Below are 20,114 nucleotides of genomic sequence, written 5' to 3'. Positions count from 1 at the left end.
CCAGGAGGAGAAAGGGAACTTATGTACTGACTTATGCAGGGAGATTCCCCTAATAGTTTCTTAGCTGAGCTTCAAAGAGTAATATAAGTTTCAAATTGGAAGATAAATAACCTTCATATTGTAATATACAGGACTTGAGGTTAGGTTCCATGACGTTATCTGTATTGTGCTTCATGGATCACTTCTAATATTATCTTTGTATTTATCTTTTCACTTATCCCTGTATTCCACAGATTGCTTATTACAATATCCGTCACATATTAAGTGCTTAACCAATGTTTGTTGGAATCTCATAGATGAGTGAATAGTGGATATTATATATCAGAATGATGAATTTTTTATGTTTATCCTACACAAACCATTAGAAATTCTCTGCTAACCTAAGAATCTTTTGCATAGGCAATTAACTCTTACCTAACCAGTCAACCCTTTATCTACCCAACTATTTCTCAATTGTTTTTTGTTGAAATTGTAGAGCAATAATTTTAAATGTGACCTTGATTGACTACAAATTTAGGCAACAGTAGTGCTGACACATAAGGATAACTCTTATGTACTATAAGAAGTGCACTTTACCAACAAACAGATTTAATTTCATGTGCAGAATAAACAAAATAATGGTATAACAAATGTTTTATATTTGTATCTGGATCCAAGAATTAGCACGATATTTATTTCCGACATTTGAATTTATCTGTTCCCATTCGTGTAGTTCAAGAGTTTACTGGATTTCACACTATGGAAACGGGCTGATCAATAAAGAATTGAAACTCTGATATTTTCTTAGTAGAGGACACAATGTGCCCTTTATATGGACTTTCCCCCAGCAGTTAAATGATTATTTATTTTAACTTTTTAGTTTTCTTGCTCTATCTTTATGTAACATTTAAATTGACATGATATTAGAGAGGCGATTTATGTAATTACAAAGAGTTTTCTAATCCCTGGATTTATACTGATATGTAAGCTTCTCAAGATGAAATAAAAGCCCTTGGTTAGTATGCTGGGTAAGAAGATGTCAATTTTCAATTATAATCTAATATAAAGTAACCCTACTGAGCATGGGCATTTTGTGTTAATTATCTTAATTTAATTGCTTTTTTACTTAACAAACGGGATCATATCTGCAATGAATTTTTCCAGAAGCTTTGCAGAGGTTTATCATCACTCCTCCCCTTTGAATTTTATTATAACAAATATGAAATGTAAAAGCATTTTACATTTTTCACCTTTGCATATTTAAAAAATATTTCAATTATCATATCTTAAGAATAAAATTGTTTTGTTGGTGAAAGCTAAGAACATCAATTCTTAAATATGATATTATTATTAATATTTATTATTTCTAGAACACTTATAAAACAATGTCAAATATAAAGGCATTATTTGACTTAATTCCATGTAAGAAAAAAAGTATTTTTTCATATCCCATTTTGCCTTATGGGAAATATATACAGGCACCTATATTTACCTGAACTCCTAAAGTAACATGTTTCCAGTTGAGGAGTAGATAACCCACGTGTTATATTAGAAACTATTAGAGTTGAGGTTCCATGACATTTATCTCTGTATTCCATAGAGTGCTTACTGCAATATGTGTGTATGTGTATTGATATAAACATATATAATAGTAACTGTAACTTTCCAAAAATTTAGAACTGGGAGAATTTAAGTACCCTCATAATATCTACATTGATATCATTAGGATCACTCTTTATTACTGTGGCAGACAGCCTCTAAAGTGGCCCCCAAAAATCTCTGCCTCCTACTATTCACAGCCTTGTGTAATCCCCTTCCCTTGAGTAGGCTGGGCTTATTGGTTCACTTCTTTTTATTCCTATCTTTTATTCCCCATCTTTATTAAGGTATAATTAACAAATAAAAATCATATATATTTAAGGCGTACAACTTGATGTTTTCCTATAAGTATACATTGTGAAATTGCCACAGTCAAGCTAATTAACATACCCATCATCTCACAGTTACCTTTAGTGTGTGTGTGCTGAGAATACTTAAGATCTATGCTCTTAGCAAATTTCAAGTACATAATACAGTATTAACTGTAGTCACATTGTTTTACGTTATATCTCCAGGGCTTATTCGTCTTGCATAAATGCAGCTTTGTACCCACCAATCAACAGCTCCCCATTTCCTCCTCCTCCCAGCCCCTGGTAACCACCATTTTACTCTCTGCTTCTATGAGCTTGACTATTTTAGAAGAGACAGGACGGCACTTCCAAGATTCTGTTTTTAAAAGACTGTACCTTCCATCTGTAATATTCTCTTCCCCCACCCCCTCATCACTTGTGTTGGGGAAGCAAGCTGCCAGGTTGCCAGCAGCCCTGTGGCGAGGCCCCTGTAGAATGGTGAAGAAATAAAGCCCTCAGTTCTACAGGCTGCAAGGTACTGAAGCTTCCGATAACCACTCAAGTGAGCTTAAAAGCAGATGTTTGAGCCCCAGTTGAATTCTGAGATGTAGCTCCTACCTACAGCTTGACAGCAAACTCATGAGAGATCTTGATCCAGAGCCAGTCAGCTACACTGTGCCCAGATTATCACATCTAAAGAAATTACTCGATACCCAGTCCATACGAAATACCCAGTTCATATTCAAATTTCCTCTCTTGTCTAAATTTCCTTTTACAGTTGGTTTTCTCAACTAAGGATCCAAACAAGCTTTACTCATTGTATTTGTTTATTATCGAATTAGGAATGTTTAAAAACGAAATATAAAAAGTATATGTTCAGTAACAAAGCTCACTACTTGGGACTGCATACCAGGTTGCTAAGAATATGCAGATTTTCATTAGGCGGATTTACTTGACTCTAGTAACCACAAGCCACAAGCATGGCAAAATAAAGATGGCCACAAGTTTTTGAAATACTTCCCACGAAGAAGTGGTAGCTATGTCCTCTCCCCTTTAATCTTTGACTAAGTAAACATGGCCGAAATAATGATGTGCTAGTTTGGGGGCCCATGCCTTAAGAAAATGGAAGCTTCCAGCTTTTGTCTCTTGGAATACTCTCTTTGCAAACCCTGAGCTACCTAAGAAATCTGACTAACCTGAGACCAGCATTATGGAGAGGCCACACCTAGGTGATATAGTCCTAACGAACCCAGCATTCCAATTAAGACACCAGACGTCTTAGACCATTCAGGCTGCCATAGAGTAGCTTATGTTTAAACAACAGAAATTTGTTCCTCACAGTTCTGGAGCCTGGAAGTCCAAGACCAAGGCACTGGCAGATTCACCTTCTGGCGAGGGTCCATTTCTTGCTGTACAGATGGCCATCTTGTCACTGTGTCCTCATGTGACAGAAGGGGCAAGGGAGCTCCTTAGAGAAGAGCATTAATCTCATTCATGAGGGCTCCATCCTCATAACCTAATCACCTCCCAAATGCCTCACATCCAAATACCATCATATTGGGGGTTAGAATTTCAACATATGAATTTTAGGGGACATAAACATTTAATCTATAGCATCAGACATGTGAATGAAGCTGTCTTGTACCCTCCAACCAAACCCGTCTGCCAGCTGAATAGCACTGGGTGACCTTAGTCAACACTATATGTATCAGAAGACTCACCCAGCTGAGCTCTCACTAAATTCTTAACTCACAAATTGTGAGGTATTATATTTTAAGTTGCAAAGTTTCAGGGTTATTCGTTAAGTAGCAATAGCTAACAGGAACCTCATAGGAAATAGGCTTTCCTCTGAACTGTCCTGAAACTTCTAATCCTTGTAAAATAACAGTAAATTATTCATCTAAAATGTACTAAACATGCTTAGTAGAACCCACCAATAAAATACAAGAATTTAATCATTTAGCCCAGCCATTTTCTCCCCACTGGAAAAATCTCTCCCAACCCCTTATTCTGGAGTGCATTGATAGCTAGTTTAGTTAACTATGTCTTTTGCCAAAAATAGTACAGCTTTTCCTGTTTATGTCCAAATTCAATATAGCTGTATTTTAAACACATATCTGAGTGAACATCTTGTAAAAGTGTCCATCCAGATGAGGGTCAGAGGAAGAAATAAAAGCTAAAAAGAAAATAAATAAATAAAATAAATAAAATTTAAAAAATAATAAAAAAATAAAAGAGAGACATTAAATGTCTAACAGTTAACTTCTAGACTCCTTTATGCTACTCTAGGCCTGTATACGGGCTTCTATTTGCTTTAACTTCCAAAGTTTAACTAATTTCATCTTATGAATAAGTTTCTTAAATCTGTGAGGAAAAATGAATTATTCTAAAATGGAATATTTTTGAATTCTTGAATGTTTTGATATTTTTCCCATCAAGAACTAAGTTCTATTTGAAGGATACCAAAGAGTTAAAGGTTGAAAAACTAGTCAAGTCAAAGATTTTTCAAGCGCTTTTATCCAGGAAGTGAGATTTCATATCAAATAGGTTCTTCACCATGTCCAAGTCTGTGTATTGTAGTCCACTGATGAGACGCTCGAGTGTCCTTAAGAATCCTCTGAGGCTCGTCCAAACACTCTTCACTTCAGCATCTCTAGCAATACAAGCATATATAAAACTTTTCTTCCTAATGGTCCCTCAGGACAGTTCTGAGAAAAGTTTAATTATTTTTCTCATAATCACCGAAGTTATCCCCTGAGCAGTTGTGGAAAATTTCTTCCTCAGTGGCATAAAAGAACCGAACATTTAATATTTCTGAGGGAAAACTAGTTTCTTTGAGTCACAAGTATATTGTGAGTCTTTGTACCCATCTGTAAGATACTCTTTTTTTATCTCTTCTTCAGGTACGAATTCCTGAATTTCCAACACGTTTTTTTTTTTTTTTGGTCATTTCTTTGTACTTTAAAAAGCTTCATTATGAATCTGATGACCAAGCATAGGCCCCGTAACCAAAGTACATGGTATCTGGTTCTCTTTCAAACAGACAGGAACATATTTCGCTTTAGAGTGATCAAAGGGACAGGACAGTTGGCAAATTTCAAAGCATGATTATGGGTTAAACATTATCCTGTTCCCTCTAGGGTCAACTGCTGAAAGAATTCATTGGCTAAGAAAGAGTCTCGTTTCTGGGGGGTAATTTGTGTTTTAATTTTATTTATCTGGACAGTCATAAAATGCAATTCTTTCTTGCGGTTCACAAGTAACAAATTTCCAATATACATGTCAATGGCAGAATGAAAACATTAAAACTTATAGTCCATTTTCCAGGAACCAAATAGCTGGCATTCTGCTGAGGTATCCACAGTTGGAAACCACAACTGAAAGTTCTGTGTGATTCCCAACCAACAGGGAGGGCTAGCGGGTTTGTGCTCCAAGTGTCCCTCATAAAAGACAGATATAGGGCACTCCATCCTTGTAGATGTCCGCTTGCCTTGTCACAAAATATCAGAAAGCACCAGGATAGCACCTACAGCAAAAATAGGCACCCATCTAATTTATATGATTAAAAAAACGCAACCCTCCTACTGAGTTTCCGAATGAGTCAGCTACATCCCATCTTCAATCAGCAGGCAGCTGACTTCCTTCTTTCAGGTTTCCGCTCATATTTTACCTCCTTTCACAAGTCAAGGGCACATTCGTGAACTAGGAGAAAGAAAAGACAGCCCGTTATTTAATTCTAATTTAGCTGTTTTTTGCTAAACAAAACATGGTAGAGAGTAAAAGTAGACCTGGAATTGTTGTCCTATTGAAATGCATTTACAGTGGTTAGATAGCATTTAATTCACTCTGTCTCCTAAGAAAAATTCGTACTAGTTGCTTCAGAAGGTATTTTGGTCAAGTAGCAAAACATACCTCATTCCCACTATGCAAAGCCTAGGCTTTGAGGCTATGGGAGCAACAACAAAAAATCCCTAAAATAATCTATGCCCTTGATATATTTCAGAAGAGAGAACTCTCTATAGATGACAATACATGGAGAGGTTTTGCATGGTTGACCAGTTCTCTCAAAGACAGAAAAGAGTAGAAGAAAACAGAGACATCAATGCATTTAACCTAGACTTACATCTGTGGAGGCAGAATAGCCTGAAGTCAATCCTGGGCAAGCCCAGCAGCAGCTGGTGATGCCTTGGGGCCTGTTACTTAACTAGTCTAAGCCTCATTTTCTTTAACCCTATAATGCGATCAAAGAACACATTTCTCAGGGTGGCTGTGAATATTATATTACGGGAGTAAAACAAATTCTGAGCAACATGTTTGACATTACTAACTTTGAGTTTAGGTTATATAAACTTTCCTTTAAAATGAAGTTATTTTACTGAACTGGGACTGACTGACAACACCTTAGTAAGAACTTAATAGCTCCCATCAGAATGGGAGTTTCCCTCATGCTAACATTTCCCTAAACAGAACTTTTGCAACGTTTAAATCATCAAGTTATTAAAAACAGAAACAGTTGGCTAACTTCTACTAAAATTTAAAACCAAAACCTGAAAAATGTTTCTAGATGATTGAGCTTTATCTGATTGTTTAGTGGGGCAATTTACAGCTACCCCAACGTGCTAAATTGGAGACACAGGTAAGCAGGGCCTGGTGCATGCCAGCGACAGATGTTTGTAATCAAACTAAGCTAAGTGCAACTTTCTGAATTTCCTGGGTTTCAATTTGAGACCTTGTTAAATGTGTGAGGATTATTTGGAGTGATATGAAAGGGCTAACAAAGTGTAACTATGACGTGATTTCAATAAATTATAGCCCAGTTATGCCTAGATCTTTGTATATTGACACAAAATTGCAAGCAATATTGTAAACATTTTATAGAACACCTAAAACTTTGTTCTACATGATCTTCAGGGTGGGTGTTTCCAATTGTCTGACATGTTTCTTCTCGATTATTCTTAGCATTAAACTTGTTGCACTTCAGTTTTAGTTATAAGATTATTCAAAGCAGAGGTATTATGTATCTGTGTGCTTATATTCAAGTTCTCTAAAGGATTAGAATTCAATACTAGAACTTCCTGGGATAAAATGATATTAATAACAACAACAACAGGAAAAGCAAAACAGGGGACTTGATTTGTAAAAGTAAGTTTCTTTATATTCAGTATGCACTTTGTGATGGGAAGTGGCTGGAAGTGTTTTTCTCAGGGAGCTTGTTCCTATTAAAATAATGATAGCTGGCAGATTCATCTGGTCTTTCACCTAGGAATCACTCTATGCTGCTTTAGCCACCACTCAGAAAGAAATAATATGTAAGCATCATTCAGTAATCGCAGACTCTACCACGTGTCCTTATCTAATTATAATCCTTATTAGCATACGACTTTTCCCCAAGCCAGAATGGGATCAGAAACAGAGAAAGGGGAGGAGGATGATTAATGAACCATAAAAGTTCCTTTATGATTTATTTAAATAAAATCTAATCTTATAACCAAAAAATTAAAGTTTTTAGATCTTTGGGGAGCACTGTCATTTAGACACATGGCTTAGAGTGACAATATGTAGCATGGGGGATAGAGAGAAAATCACTGAGATCAAAAAGAAGATAAAATGAATTTTTTAAACTCATAAGGAAAAAGAAAGCAAATGCCATAGAGAAACAGCAGTTCATGACTTTAAAAACTGTCATCAAATAAAGCACACTGCTTCTAGAATTACTCGCCCACTAATTTAGCATGAGGATGTTGGTCTGTTGCATAAGACTCCCTTGAAAGGGGTAGATTTTTTTTTTTTGATGATATCTGCTAAAAACAGAAAAAGAGACCAGTCTAAAGCAGATTTCCAAACATAGTAGAGACCTAAGGGTGACAAGTTGAATATCAAAAGTTTGATTTTTGTTGAAAGGAAATCAACACATTTTTGAAAGCTTTAATTCGATAGATAAATTCAAATGGTGGTTGGGTTAACATTAAGCAGATAACATGTAGTTGTAATATAAGATAAAAATGACAATAATGAGGTATGTACGTATTTTATTAATTTCAAAATAAGTGGGAATGTTGAATTATAAAGGCATTCTCTTATAAAATTACATTCATATCTGTCCTTAAAATGTAGATATAAATTTATCTGCATTTGTGTAGGTAAGTAAGGATGGATATTGGGAAAAGTGAATAAGAAAACTAGTTCCAGAAAATGCAGAAAATCAAGGCTGGAAAGAATGATCACCACTGGTGGGCACACACAATAATGAGGTGCAAAAAGGGTCCAAGCATGTGTAGCAAGATGATGAATTAGCTGTTTTAGGAAGAAGGTGACTGCATCGACTCTAATCCACTATCCTCGAAGACGAAACTCCTAAATAAATAATAAACTGAAGTGAGCATCATCTGAACAGCTGTTGATAGATGTGGCCGTGACAAAAGGAGACAGTGGGGAAAGAAGCAGAGGCAGAGATGAGAGAGAAAGGAGGAGCTACTAGACATCTGAATGGATGTCAGTGGAATTCCTTACCAGCTCAGTGGCCTCGGACAGGTTTTAGGCTCCCTAGTGAGTTATGGAAAGAAATAAAAGTAGTTGCTGCTTCCATGCTTTTGTCTGGTTAGCTGGGAACATAGCTGACGGTCTTTATGGTAGAAATGATTTGGTAACAGTGCCTTGGAATTTTATAAGGGTTTAGTGCTTGGAAAAAGATATCAAGCAGGGGAGGGTCAATGGGGTATTTTTTATGAAACATTTACCTATTTACCTCAATTCCTGGAACATAATAGATAATTAATGTCTAGTTCCCTTCCCTTCTCTTTATATATATATGTGTATATATATATTAGTTATGTGTATATATATGTATTTATATATATTTAGTTTTACTTATGTATATTTAATTTTATTTATATATTTTAGTTTTATATATATTTATATATATACTTAGTTTCATACATATATTTAGTTCTAAGTAAGTCACCTAATCTTATGATCTCTAAATTTCCTCATCTATAAAATGATTAAATGTTTATTTATGGTGCCTTTTCCAGGAAAACATTCGGCGATGTTTGATCACCTGCCCTATAATTAGAAATCATGAGTGAAAATGCTCTGTGTTCCTCCCAGGAAAGAACCACTCTAAAGTTAGCGTTGCTTCTATTGTATCTTGAAAGTGTCTTCTTGCCTCTGCAGGATTTTATATAATCCAAAGTGCAGGCAAAAAAGGGAAAAATAATGACCTAAACAGTAAACTAGCATTTAAGCTTAGCTCCATTACGTTACTTAAGTATTCTCTAAGAATAATAGACACCAAAATAGTACAAAACTACTTCAACATTAAGGGATCATACAATATTCATTACCCCAGCTAAAATAACGCATAATAGACTCATTCAGCACTTTCTATACTAGTTCACTTTCGATTTGGCTGATGGCTTTTGAGCCATTGTTTACGTAAGTGTACCAACTTCCAGGGAGATAATACATATTATCAAGTCTTTATCCTGGTACCTGCGTAAGCCATCCACTTTCGAAAGGTCTAGCAGTGTCAGGGTTAGGCAATTCAATGAACCATTTTGAGTCCTATTCTATATAGTAATTATTTGAAATATCAAAAACTGAAACAAAGTTAGCTATATTTTAAATTACCCTTTTACTTTAAAAACAAAGAAACCAATTGGGGAAATTTCTACGTTATCAACATCCTTTGGATCATTGGTTACACAACAACCAGGATCCAGCTCTACTCATATAAAATGTCATCTGATATCAAACATAAGGGGAAAAAAAAAATCTCCAAATGCTTTGATCCTTACTTCTCACTCTAATATACCAGGAGAAAGAAAGGCATAATAGAAGAAACAAGTGTAGTCAAATGCATTAACACATTGCTATCTTGCACAAGTTGTGTCATTACAGGCAGTAAATAATAATTAATTTTCCCCCTTAAAATTAGAAAACTATAGAATGAACTGATATAGTTTCTACATTTGTCACTTACAGAATAAATTTCTTTAGTGACTACGCAAATTCTGAAGCTTCAAATTGTATTTTGAATGAGTTCCAAAATGGGATATCTAAAAAATCTGGGTCTAGGTCCTATTTCTCAGCTGAGGAGAATGGAGAGGGTGATGATACGGTGTTTACTGTTTTGAACTTGATGTAGCCCACACTTGCTTTGGGCATGGCACAATGAAATGAAAACAGGGGAGAATAGTCTTCTTGGCCAAACAGGAAAGATAAATGAGAATATACATGGAGACGCTGATGATATTGACAACCAACAGCACCTAGGAAAAAGAACCAGGAATATGGTGCAAAGAAAGTGGGATCGGGCATTTCAGGATCCAGATCTATGACTCTGGGTCTTCTCTCTGTGCTTGATCTAGTGCATCTTGCCAGGGTTTCGGCAGCTCCTCTTTGAAGTACAATTAAATCTGACCAGAGCTAGGAAAATCCAGATTTTAAAAAATATACGGAATGTAATATTCACTGAAAATTTATATTAGGAGAGAGTTTTGTGGTCAGTTTATGAAAAAAAGTAGGCAAAATCTAGAAGATGTAGCATAATGGAGAAAAAGAAATTTAAGTATAAATTGACAATATGACATATTAGGTTTAGTCGGCATTCTAAGTGTCAGGATGAATTTGACTCTAAGTGAGTTCTAGAAATGGCAAGATTCTGCTGCCCATTCAAAATTTATGTGCAAAGAGATACGAGTCATATAAATGACTTTTCAAGGAAAGAATAGTAAAAGATGTGGTATGTGTGTTTAAATAAAACACTAAAAACTCTGGCAAGATTATACTCTTTGTCCTAAATTTTTTCTTCTTTTGTTACAAAATTAATATCAGGCCCCGGACTTCCACAAGGGCTGTTTGTATTTGTTCAAGAAACCTCAAATTTGTGACGGCTAACATGGCCTATAATTGTCCACATAAAATGGAATAAAGCATTGCTGAAATCTTTAAGTGATCCTTCAGATGCTTAATGAGAAATACTGTTTAGCTGATAACGTCAAAGAACAGAAGTTTAAAAACATTTGGCCGAATTCAATTGAGTCTCAGAAAAAGTGTTTGTTGGGCAGTCTGATTTATCTGCTTAAGTGACCCCTTTTTTTGCATACAGACCTTTAGATTCACGACTCAGAAAACTGCACGTCGCAAAATGGCATCGACCTCTGGAGTTTGTTTTGAAGATTCCAAACCTCAAATATTAATCGATGAATGCTGTGGTCCACTGCAAAGCATTACATTTCAGAGACATTTTATAAAAGTTTATTCCGCATCTCACAAATCAGTCAGTTCCCAATCAAATTTAACATTCTTTAGAAGAGCTTATACTGCATAGTAAAAACTATGTGTTAAGAAATTACTTCCTGGGCCGGCCTGGTGGTGCAGCGGTTAAGTTCACATGTTCTGCTTTGGTGGCCCGGGGTTCGACGGTTCGGATCCCAGGTGTGGACATGGCACGGCTTGGCAAGCCATGCTGTGGTAGGCATCCCACATATAAACTAGAGGAAGATGGGCATGGATGTTAGCTCAGGGCCAGTCTTCCTCAGCAAAAAGAGGAGAATTGGCAGCAGATGTTAGCTCAGGACTAATCTTCCTCAAAAAAAAAAAAAGAAATTACTTCCTAAAAGAGAAATGGGGGAACACTGTAACAGCACAATGTTTATTTAGATAATTTAATAAAATGATCAAGACGACATTGTATTTTGTTTCTATATTCACAACTTTGTGTAGAAACACAGAGTTTTATATACATATATACACACACAAAGTTGTACATATATACGTATATATGACTATATGCATATGTACATATACATACATACATATCTACATACATGCACATAGGTAGAGTTCTACTGAAGTGATTTTTCATGGACGTATCCTATTTTTTTTGTATCACAGATGACGTTTCTGTCCACATATACCCTCAGGATGGGGGAAGAATCATGAGGTGCTCTGGTATATTGTCCCCTACGAGGATTGTACCACTTATCCCAGGCAGTGAGCTACAATACCATAGACTATTAGCAAGAAAAATAATGCTTGACCCACTTTCTCCTACCTAAACATTGAATCATCAATGCAGCATCCCCGATAGATTTTAATCCAATTTCTGTTTGAACTTATCCAGTTTGTTTTTGAGGAAAATTCTCTGTCCGGTGAATCTGAAGTCCAAGAGTCTGAGGTTCGGTCTTCAAGCTCCCAGTCTTGTGACCTTTTCCTCCTCTGTCTAAAGAGTCTTCTGGAGGGACAGCTACTAAGATCTTGTCTGACTCTCTGCTTTTATGAGTATGTCACTCTCTGAGAGCCAGGGAGTCTATTCAAATCCTGCACTGCTCTTGCTGTTAGAAGGGCATTCCTTGGGTCCAGCTGAAACTTATCCCTGGGCATTTCCAGCATCCATTCTCTGAGTCTTCTCAGTCTTCAGAGTCTCAATTAAAATCTAAAGCCTGACACTGCTCAGGAACAAGTTCTAAATCCTATCACTCTTTAAAAGCCAGGGCATTCTTATTTATGTGTAACAATATTCTTTTGATGAAAGTGAAGTCAATCTTTGGCTCTCTTCTTAAAGAAGCTAAAACAAAAGAGGCCATCAAATACATTCTCTGCTGGATTACACAAACTATTATGTATGATGGAGTAGGCCCCCATCAGTAGGCATGGAGATCACCTGGAATGTCCAGATGGTTCCTCAGAATGGGGGTTTTCAAAAGACCATTGCTAGACATATGTGTCTGGTTAGAATGTTTAACCTTCATGGTCTTTAATCATGTAGCATTATGTGAAATGCCACTGGCTGAATGGCTTGATGGAGTGTTTTCAAGCTGTAGAGTTTCCAATTTCTTGACCACCACCAGAAGCCCTGCAGCTACTGGGAATGTGGTCCCTACAGTCTGAATGCATGCTATTGGTCTAGGAAAAAAGAGGGCAGATGGGATTCATCCTTCACATTGTGTAGCATGGGCATAATGAGTGCTGTGATCAAATAATTGAGAGAGACAGAGAGAGAGAGAGAGAAATCAACCTCTGGGGTGGGCAAGGAATTCTGCTAGGAGAGGAGAAATACCTGAAGTGCCTTAATCTGTTTCAATTCGTTCCTAATTGCTGATAATCTCAAAGATATTTCCCCCTCAAACTTAAACCCATGTAAAGAAGATCCTCCTTGGGATTTTTAATTCTCTGAGGGAAAAAATATCAGCTGTTATGAAAGTTCATTACTCCACACAATATAAGTACTGATGAAACCAACGAGGATGCAAAGACGATGGTTGTTCATTTTAAGGGCAGCTGAGGGATATGGGAAGCCGTTTCACAGTGGGAGACATTTGCGTCAGCCGTCCTGACACGGAGCACTGACTCTGTTGTTACTCGCTGAAGCAAGTATCTAAACGTCTCTGATCTTCAGTCTTCTCATCTGTGAAGCTGGAATACTTTCAGGGTTGTGGTGAGAATTAGATAAGATAAGCCATGCAAAGGGCTTCTCACGGCCCCCGAAACTTAGTAAACACTCATAAAGCGTGGCCATTATTAATTATTTATTAGGATTATGGTGATCATATCACACTTGTGAGGAATGTTGATAATGCTTTAGCAGCAGAACTCGACCTGGGACCTTTCTGTGTGTGTAAATAACTTGTGCTGTAGGTGGTAACGATTTAGGTCATTTCAGCATTCAACTCTCTGACATGAAGTTTTTCTGTTTCAGATTTTATTTTAAAAAAATATACATTGATTACCAGACCTCACTGTGAGACTTCTGAAGACCACTGAGGCTTGATGGCAACATCTCTTGCGTGTTTTTTAGAGTCCTGATTCTACCCAAATAGACGCATAGGAGCTCTCTCGGTTTCATTTATCGGGGGTCAGCATCTTTGTTGTTGTTGCTGAAACTCTGGAAAGAGAGCGATGCGTGGAGCTGTGCTAGCCAATTTGGCAGCATGCTTTTTCAGCCCACTTGGCTGTGCACAATATTCTGTCTGAGTTTGGGAAGATCTGTCTGCTTTTTTCCTTTGTAGAGAGAGGCTATGAGGAATGAGGCAATGGATTTGTCTTATACAACAGCCTGGAAAAATAGGCCATGGCCTAACAAATAATGAGAGTTGCATGGCCTCCTTCCAGGGAGTTCCTGGCTGGAGACTGGAGGACAGGTTGAGATGCCTTCTGACAGATTTTGCACTAACTGACCTCTTTCTTAAAAGAAGTCCTGTTTAAAATAAAAGAGGGGTGGGCTGGGCAGGGGGAGGTGTGGATCCTTACATAGTATGAGAGCCTTTTAAGAAGAATCAATATGCAGATTTAGATGTCACAGGTCAAATCACATATCCCAAAACATAGCAGTAAACCATATAATCCTCATATATGGCAGTGAGGTGTGATAAGATACAGGTTTGACCTAGCCCCAAATGCTCCTCATTTGAGATTGGCCATCGAACCTCAAATGACCATACATTCCTTTTTTGCTATGTTTATCTGTGCAAAGCCTTTTGTCCTTGTGCGTTCTGCCTGTTCCAAATGACCTATTATATTTTTCTCCTTGCTTTCTTTTTCAATCAGCGAGGAAGCCTTAGACATGAACTGTAACGAGTCTTTCTTGCTCTGTACTCCGCCCCCCTCGAAATGCGCACTGCCATTTTAATTGCCTTTTCCAATGATGACTGAGTGATATCTTTCTTATTGGGCACTCTTTGTCTTTTTGGTTTAGAATTTGAGAAATGGGAGAGGTTGGAATACCATCAGTCTCTGGAGGCAGCTAATCTGACTCAGCGTCTCTATCAAAAATATTGCTCTGCAAAAAACGCAGTCCTGTCATCACTGAAACACCTAGAGTTTCTGCATCCCCTGTGCATCCTTCACTTGACTCCTTGACTGCCTGCATCGGTTCTGATGGCCGTGGACCAAATCTCCATTTCTTCATCTCAGAATAATGCTCCCCAGAGCTGCTTTCTGGAGCTATTCATAGATAAGAGCAATAACGAGCCCAACAGCATGGCTTCCTTTTCTGTATTCTGTGACATTCTCGTCTCAGCCGACGGTGTCTGGCAGCCGCACAATGAGGCTCTGCATGTGTCACGGAGATGGATGATACCTGCAGTGTCTGAATCTCCACGCTGACTCGATGAGCTCCTGCTGAACCTTACCTCCGGGATGTGAGATTCTGTGCCATTGGTTTAGAAAGGCAAACCACCCCCTTCTAAGAAATGTCTTATTTTCTCCCAATACAAAATACTTTAATGGAAATAATGGCACACATTAGGTACTTTGATGGATAGCACAGTGTACTCTCACCCTCAATATTCCTGGTTACAGGACACTGTTTTTGTCTCATTGCTCAGTTATTTTTTCAAAGCTAAAACAAAGAGGCCACTAGCATAGGTGGTAGTTCTTTATATGCTTTTCACATATGTTTGCTTTCTTCTGCTGAATGGAAATGGGAAAAATAAATTACAAAGGATGTTAATAAGCCCCTGTTTCCTTATCAGGGAAGTAGCCAGTTAATTTTGGGAAAGTCTGTTCTGATCTAAATGGACTAGTTTTTGTTGCAGCATGAAATCAGCTCAGAACTGTGCACAAATGTGCCGCAGCGGGGTCTTTGGTAATGGATTATCAGGAAGATCTCAGTGCTGCTAGGCCCAGTCAGGCACATCTGAGCAAAGTGGGATTATGTGGGATATGCATCAAAGGACTAACACCAATGACTATTTCTACCGTCTGTTTTCTAGGGCCAACTTCACGGGCATGTCACTTGCGCTGTCACACAGGGCCCCACACTTAGATGGGTAATTTAATGCTCTGCTAGCATTATCTTGAAATTCTTAATAATTTGTGAGCAATAGGACCTGAATATTTGTTTTGCACTAGCCCAGCAAATTGTGTAGCCAGTCCTGGTGCCAGGTGCTGCTCTATGCTTTGTAAATAATAATAGAATTCCTCCTCAGTTTTCCTTCCTCATGAATTTTGACTGAGGTACAACATGACAGATATCAGGGTAGATATTAGGATACCAAAGAGAGCAGGAGGCAGCCTGCTCACTCAATATGAAGGGTTACATTCATATCAAAGGTGGCCATAAGAACATGTTCCATGTGTCTTGGGCCCATCAGTCAGATCAACAGTCTAAAAAGAGGGTTAGAAAGGAAAGATTTGTGAAGATATCTCTTCAGAGGGAGCAATTCCCTTGCTATGAGTCCCCCCTCCCTTTTGTGGTTGGGAGGATAAGGACATAAGGGGGACGCAAAGGACTGATATTCCTTGCAGGACATTTGGTCCTGTCCAGAATGTTCATAAGATATCTGGTCCGTGCCAAAAGGTCCATGACATTTGGTCCTCCCCAAAACATCCATGAGCATATATGATTCATGCCAAATTGTTTTGAAGAGGGCCAAATATCAAGGACTTTTGGGCGTGGACCAAATGTCTTATGGGTATTTTGTACAAAACCAAATGTTAAGATAATATATGTGAGGCCATTAGCACTATTTCTGGCATAGAGAAGTACTTAATAAATGGTATTTTTTTTCTAATTTAGGAGAGGGAATCAGTCTAATTATTAAAAGAGTAAACCTTAAGAGCCACAAACCTGGCTTTAAATTCTAGTGCTATCATTTATTAATTTGCTAAGGTCTCTTAACCTCTGTGTTCCTTAGTTTTCTCCTTTCCAACATTTGGATAGTACTTTACGTAAAACATTGCGATAATTGAATGTGTAATAAAGATGCGACCAGTATGTCGACAAGTATGATGCATGTGTTCTGTGATCACTGAATAAAGTTTAATGGGATCGTGGGGGAAGGTATAACCTTCTCCTGTCCCTGGAGGGAATGCTCAGACAACTTCCTCTGCTTTTCCACTCATTATTAGGTAAATGGAGATCCACCTATTACTTTAAATTGATAACACAGGCTTGATTTTGTCACCAGAATGTTTAGTCTGGTATAATAGTGAAAATTCCAAATCTGATTTAACATGCAACTTAACTCCTCCACCAGCTGGCACCGGTTTCAGGCTAGGACTCACAGGCTCTGGTCCTTCTCCCTTCCTGCTCACCATCTCTCCCAGTGCTCAGCTGCATTTCAGGATCAAAATTGGAGAGAGCGACAAGAAGTAATACCTAGGTAGCTTTATGCTTTCTGGTCTGGCAGATAGTTAAAGCTGACAGCTCTTAGTGGAAGGTCATACACATGATTAAAGCTGACCCTGGTCCTCATGGTTGCTTTAAGGGGCTTTTTGAATGTTCTCTTTGGTCAATCTCTCTCATGATTCTTTGGTCCCAACAGACACATTTCTATTCCAGGGCCTTGACTCCTGCCTCAGCTACTACTCACCAGCTGAACATCCTTCCCCTAGGATTTTCTCATGCCTCCAGAAGCCCCAAGATAGATGTTGGAAGACATAAGATAATTCTACACCAGGACTGTCTTCCAGATGGCCCACAGCCAGATTCGTGCATCATCCCTTGTTCCAACAAACGAAATCACCTCCCTTTGATCTCCTATTTAGCCTCTCTCTTAGTTTATAGATTTCCAAGTATGAGTTGGATCTAAGCCATAGTCCACTGTAGCTTTCTCAGGCATGAATCAGATATCGGGATTAGCGGACATCTGGTCGTGTCCAAAATTTTCATAAGACATTCGGTCCATTCCAATAGGTCCTTGATATTTGGTCCTGTCTAAAACGTCCATGAGTAGAGTTGGTTCATGCCAAAAGGTCCATGACGTTTGGCCCTGTCTAAGACATCCATGAGCAGATTTGGTCCATGCCAAATGGTTTTAGACTGGACCAAATATCAAGGACCTTTTGGCATGGATCCAACATCTTATGGACATTTTAGATAGGGCCAAATGGTCCTGCAAACATCAAGGATGTTTTGGCATGGATCCATGTCTCCATAGACATTTGGACAGGACCAAATATGGCTAGATATCAAGAACTTTTTGGCAGGGACCAAATGTCTGATGGATGTTTTGGACAGGACCAAATGTCCTGCAAGGGAACTGAGATTTAAAGCATTTCAGTAACCAGTCAATAACTAGTCTGAAATTACATAGGTGGCTCTTGTCTGCCTGACCCAATATTTGTGCAATTCATTAAGAGAGAGAGGCAGAAAGAGAGAGATTTCCTTTCTACTTTTCTTCTCAGATAAGTCACATCTTTGCTAAAGTAAAACACATATGGAGATCCTCCTAATTATGTAGTCAGTAGTAGGGACCAAAAGTAACAACGTCATTATTAGCTGGACATGGTCCCATGAAGAGCTTACCATAAATACAGAAAGAGAAAATTAAGTCGTGACAACCTTAGCCATTAATGAAGTGACCAACTATGCATTACTCACTCTATGTGAAATCCTCACATTAGAGAGGGCTGCTTTGTCCTGTTTCCAGGAATATTCAGAGAAGTCTTCATGGAAGAGATGAGTCATTAATAACAGTTGCGTGTGTGTGTGTGTGTGTGTGAGGAAGATTGGCCCTGAGCTAACGTCTGTTGCCAATCTTCCTCTTTTAGCTTGAGGAAGATAGTCGCTGAGCTAACATCTGTGCCAATCTTCTTCTATTTTATGTGGCATGCCACCATAGCGTGGCTTGACAAGTGTGTGTAGGTCTGAGCCCAGGATCCGAACCAGAGAACCCCAGGCCACTGAAGTGGAGTACGTGAACTTAACCACTGCACCACTGGGCCAGCTCCCAATAACAGTTTTATTGAAATAGTTAAAGGACAAAAAGGAAAACATCCTGGTTGGGGGGTGGGAGCAAAAGCAAGATCTCAGAACTGGCAATAAGCATAACCAATGAAGCGAGAAGGCAGAGGAAAAGTTTTCCTTTTAGAAAGACTGCTGTTTTTTCTAGAAGAGTGGGACACATGTGGCTACATTATTTGTGTAGAGAGCTGAAGTCAGTCTGATGTATGCGAACATGATGTGGTAGGAAATGACAGTCCAGGGCACGTTCTTCAAGTGAGTAAGCAATGAAAGTTAAGTTTTTGAAATATTTGAGAGCGGTTTGCTGGCTAGACTGAAGTGAAAAAAAGAATATAGCCAGTGAGAGTGACTAGAAATTTGTTGAAGTTGTCTTGGTATGATGTGGCACCTCATTTTAGCCTTTGTAGAATGGACTTTTGGATTCTCTCAGCTTTCTTTCTTGAATGAGAGTAGAAAGGAATGGGGGTGAAAGTAGAGAGATCTGGAATCTAGATATGTAGATATGTAGCTATCTAGATTCCAGATATGTACATACAGTCATGTGTTACATAATGATGGGGGTACATTCTGAGAAATGCATCATTAGGCAGTTTCATGGTTATGAGAACATCATCACAAACCTAGATGGTATAGCCTACCACACACCTGGGTTGTATGGTACTAATCTTAGAGGACTACCATGGTGTATCTTGTCCAGCATTGACCGAAACGTCATTATGCGGTACATGACTGTATCTGCAAACTCTAAGAGAAGACCTGTAGCCATGGAACAATGTGGGGAGTTTTTATCATTGAATATTAAATACAGTAGATAAATCTTATAGTTCAATGAACCAAAAGAGCAAGGCATATGACAAATTTCCAATATCCATAATAGTGTATGGAAAAATTATCATTGTGGTACTAGGAAGCATGATGTGGTAGAAATAGCAGGGACAAGAATCAGAATTATTTATTTTCTTTTGAAGCACAATATTGCTATACGGAGAAAATTTATCTTTTGTTTTTCTTAACATTTTAAAATCAGCATACAGTTCTAGTTTGTTACCTGCTGCACTTGTAGACAATGGAATATTCAAAGAAAATTCTGAATACACTGAACACTTAGGAGTAAATGACTTCTATTTAAAACTCCCTAACATACTTTCTGCACTTGGAATGCTAAATCAAAACTTATCATCAAAGGCTTTTTTGTAAAATGCCAGGATGCTATTGAATAGGATAACAGGGAGGCAAAGAGGGGAATCTTAATTTGCTCAAAACTTCTCTTACAGTATCTTGATGGACTCTTGTAGGAGTTGTTGGGGGGAGTAAATCATCAATGTGGCGCATTTTCCAAATCTCTCACTGGCAACGTTCATATCATGGTTTCTACGTGAAGTGTTGACCATGGAGGAAACATTACTGAGAATGGCTGTGATGGATCAGCCAATAAAGCTCGAGTCGCTCTCTGTCTTCATATCCACTCGTCTAGTGTGTCTCTGACATGAAACAGAATCAACTCAGAAGGAGAAAAATAAGATTACCTAGGATTCCAGACAAATTTCTTTTACGTT

General features: G+C 38.1%; 1 protein-coding gene across 19 annotated transcripts in view; it reads right to left on the bottom strand.

Moving 5' to 3' along the window:
* Positions 1-5,050: 5,050 nt before the first annotated feature.
* LOC139079894 (uncharacterized) overlaps positions 5,051-20,114 on the bottom strand; it is a 613,636-nt gene continuing 598,572 nt past the window's right edge. For 16 of the 19 annotated variants that reach the window (XR_011533890.1, XR_011533894.1, XR_011533893.1 and 13 more), the window contains one exon: positions 5,051-5,570. Coding sequence is in view for 1 of the 19 variants with exons in the window: in XM_070597548.1 (XP_070453649.1) it covers positions 5,545-5,570 (26 nt within the window). In the remaining 18 variants the exon portion in view is untranslated. The remainder of the gene's footprint in view (positions 5,571-20,114) is intronic. The other 3 variants (XR_011533911.1, XR_011533904.1, XR_011533897.1) reach the window with 3 other exon arrangements.

This window comes from Equus przewalskii, chromosome 27 (genome assembly GCF_037783145.1).
Source record: "Equus przewalskii isolate Varuska chromosome 27, EquPr2, whole genome shotgun sequence".
Lineage (NCBI taxonomy): Eukaryota > Metazoa > Chordata > Mammalia > Perissodactyla > Equidae > Equus > Equus przewalskii.
The sequence above is the reverse complement of the archived record's forward strand: the minus strand, read 5'-3'. Positions and strand labels throughout refer to the sequence as shown.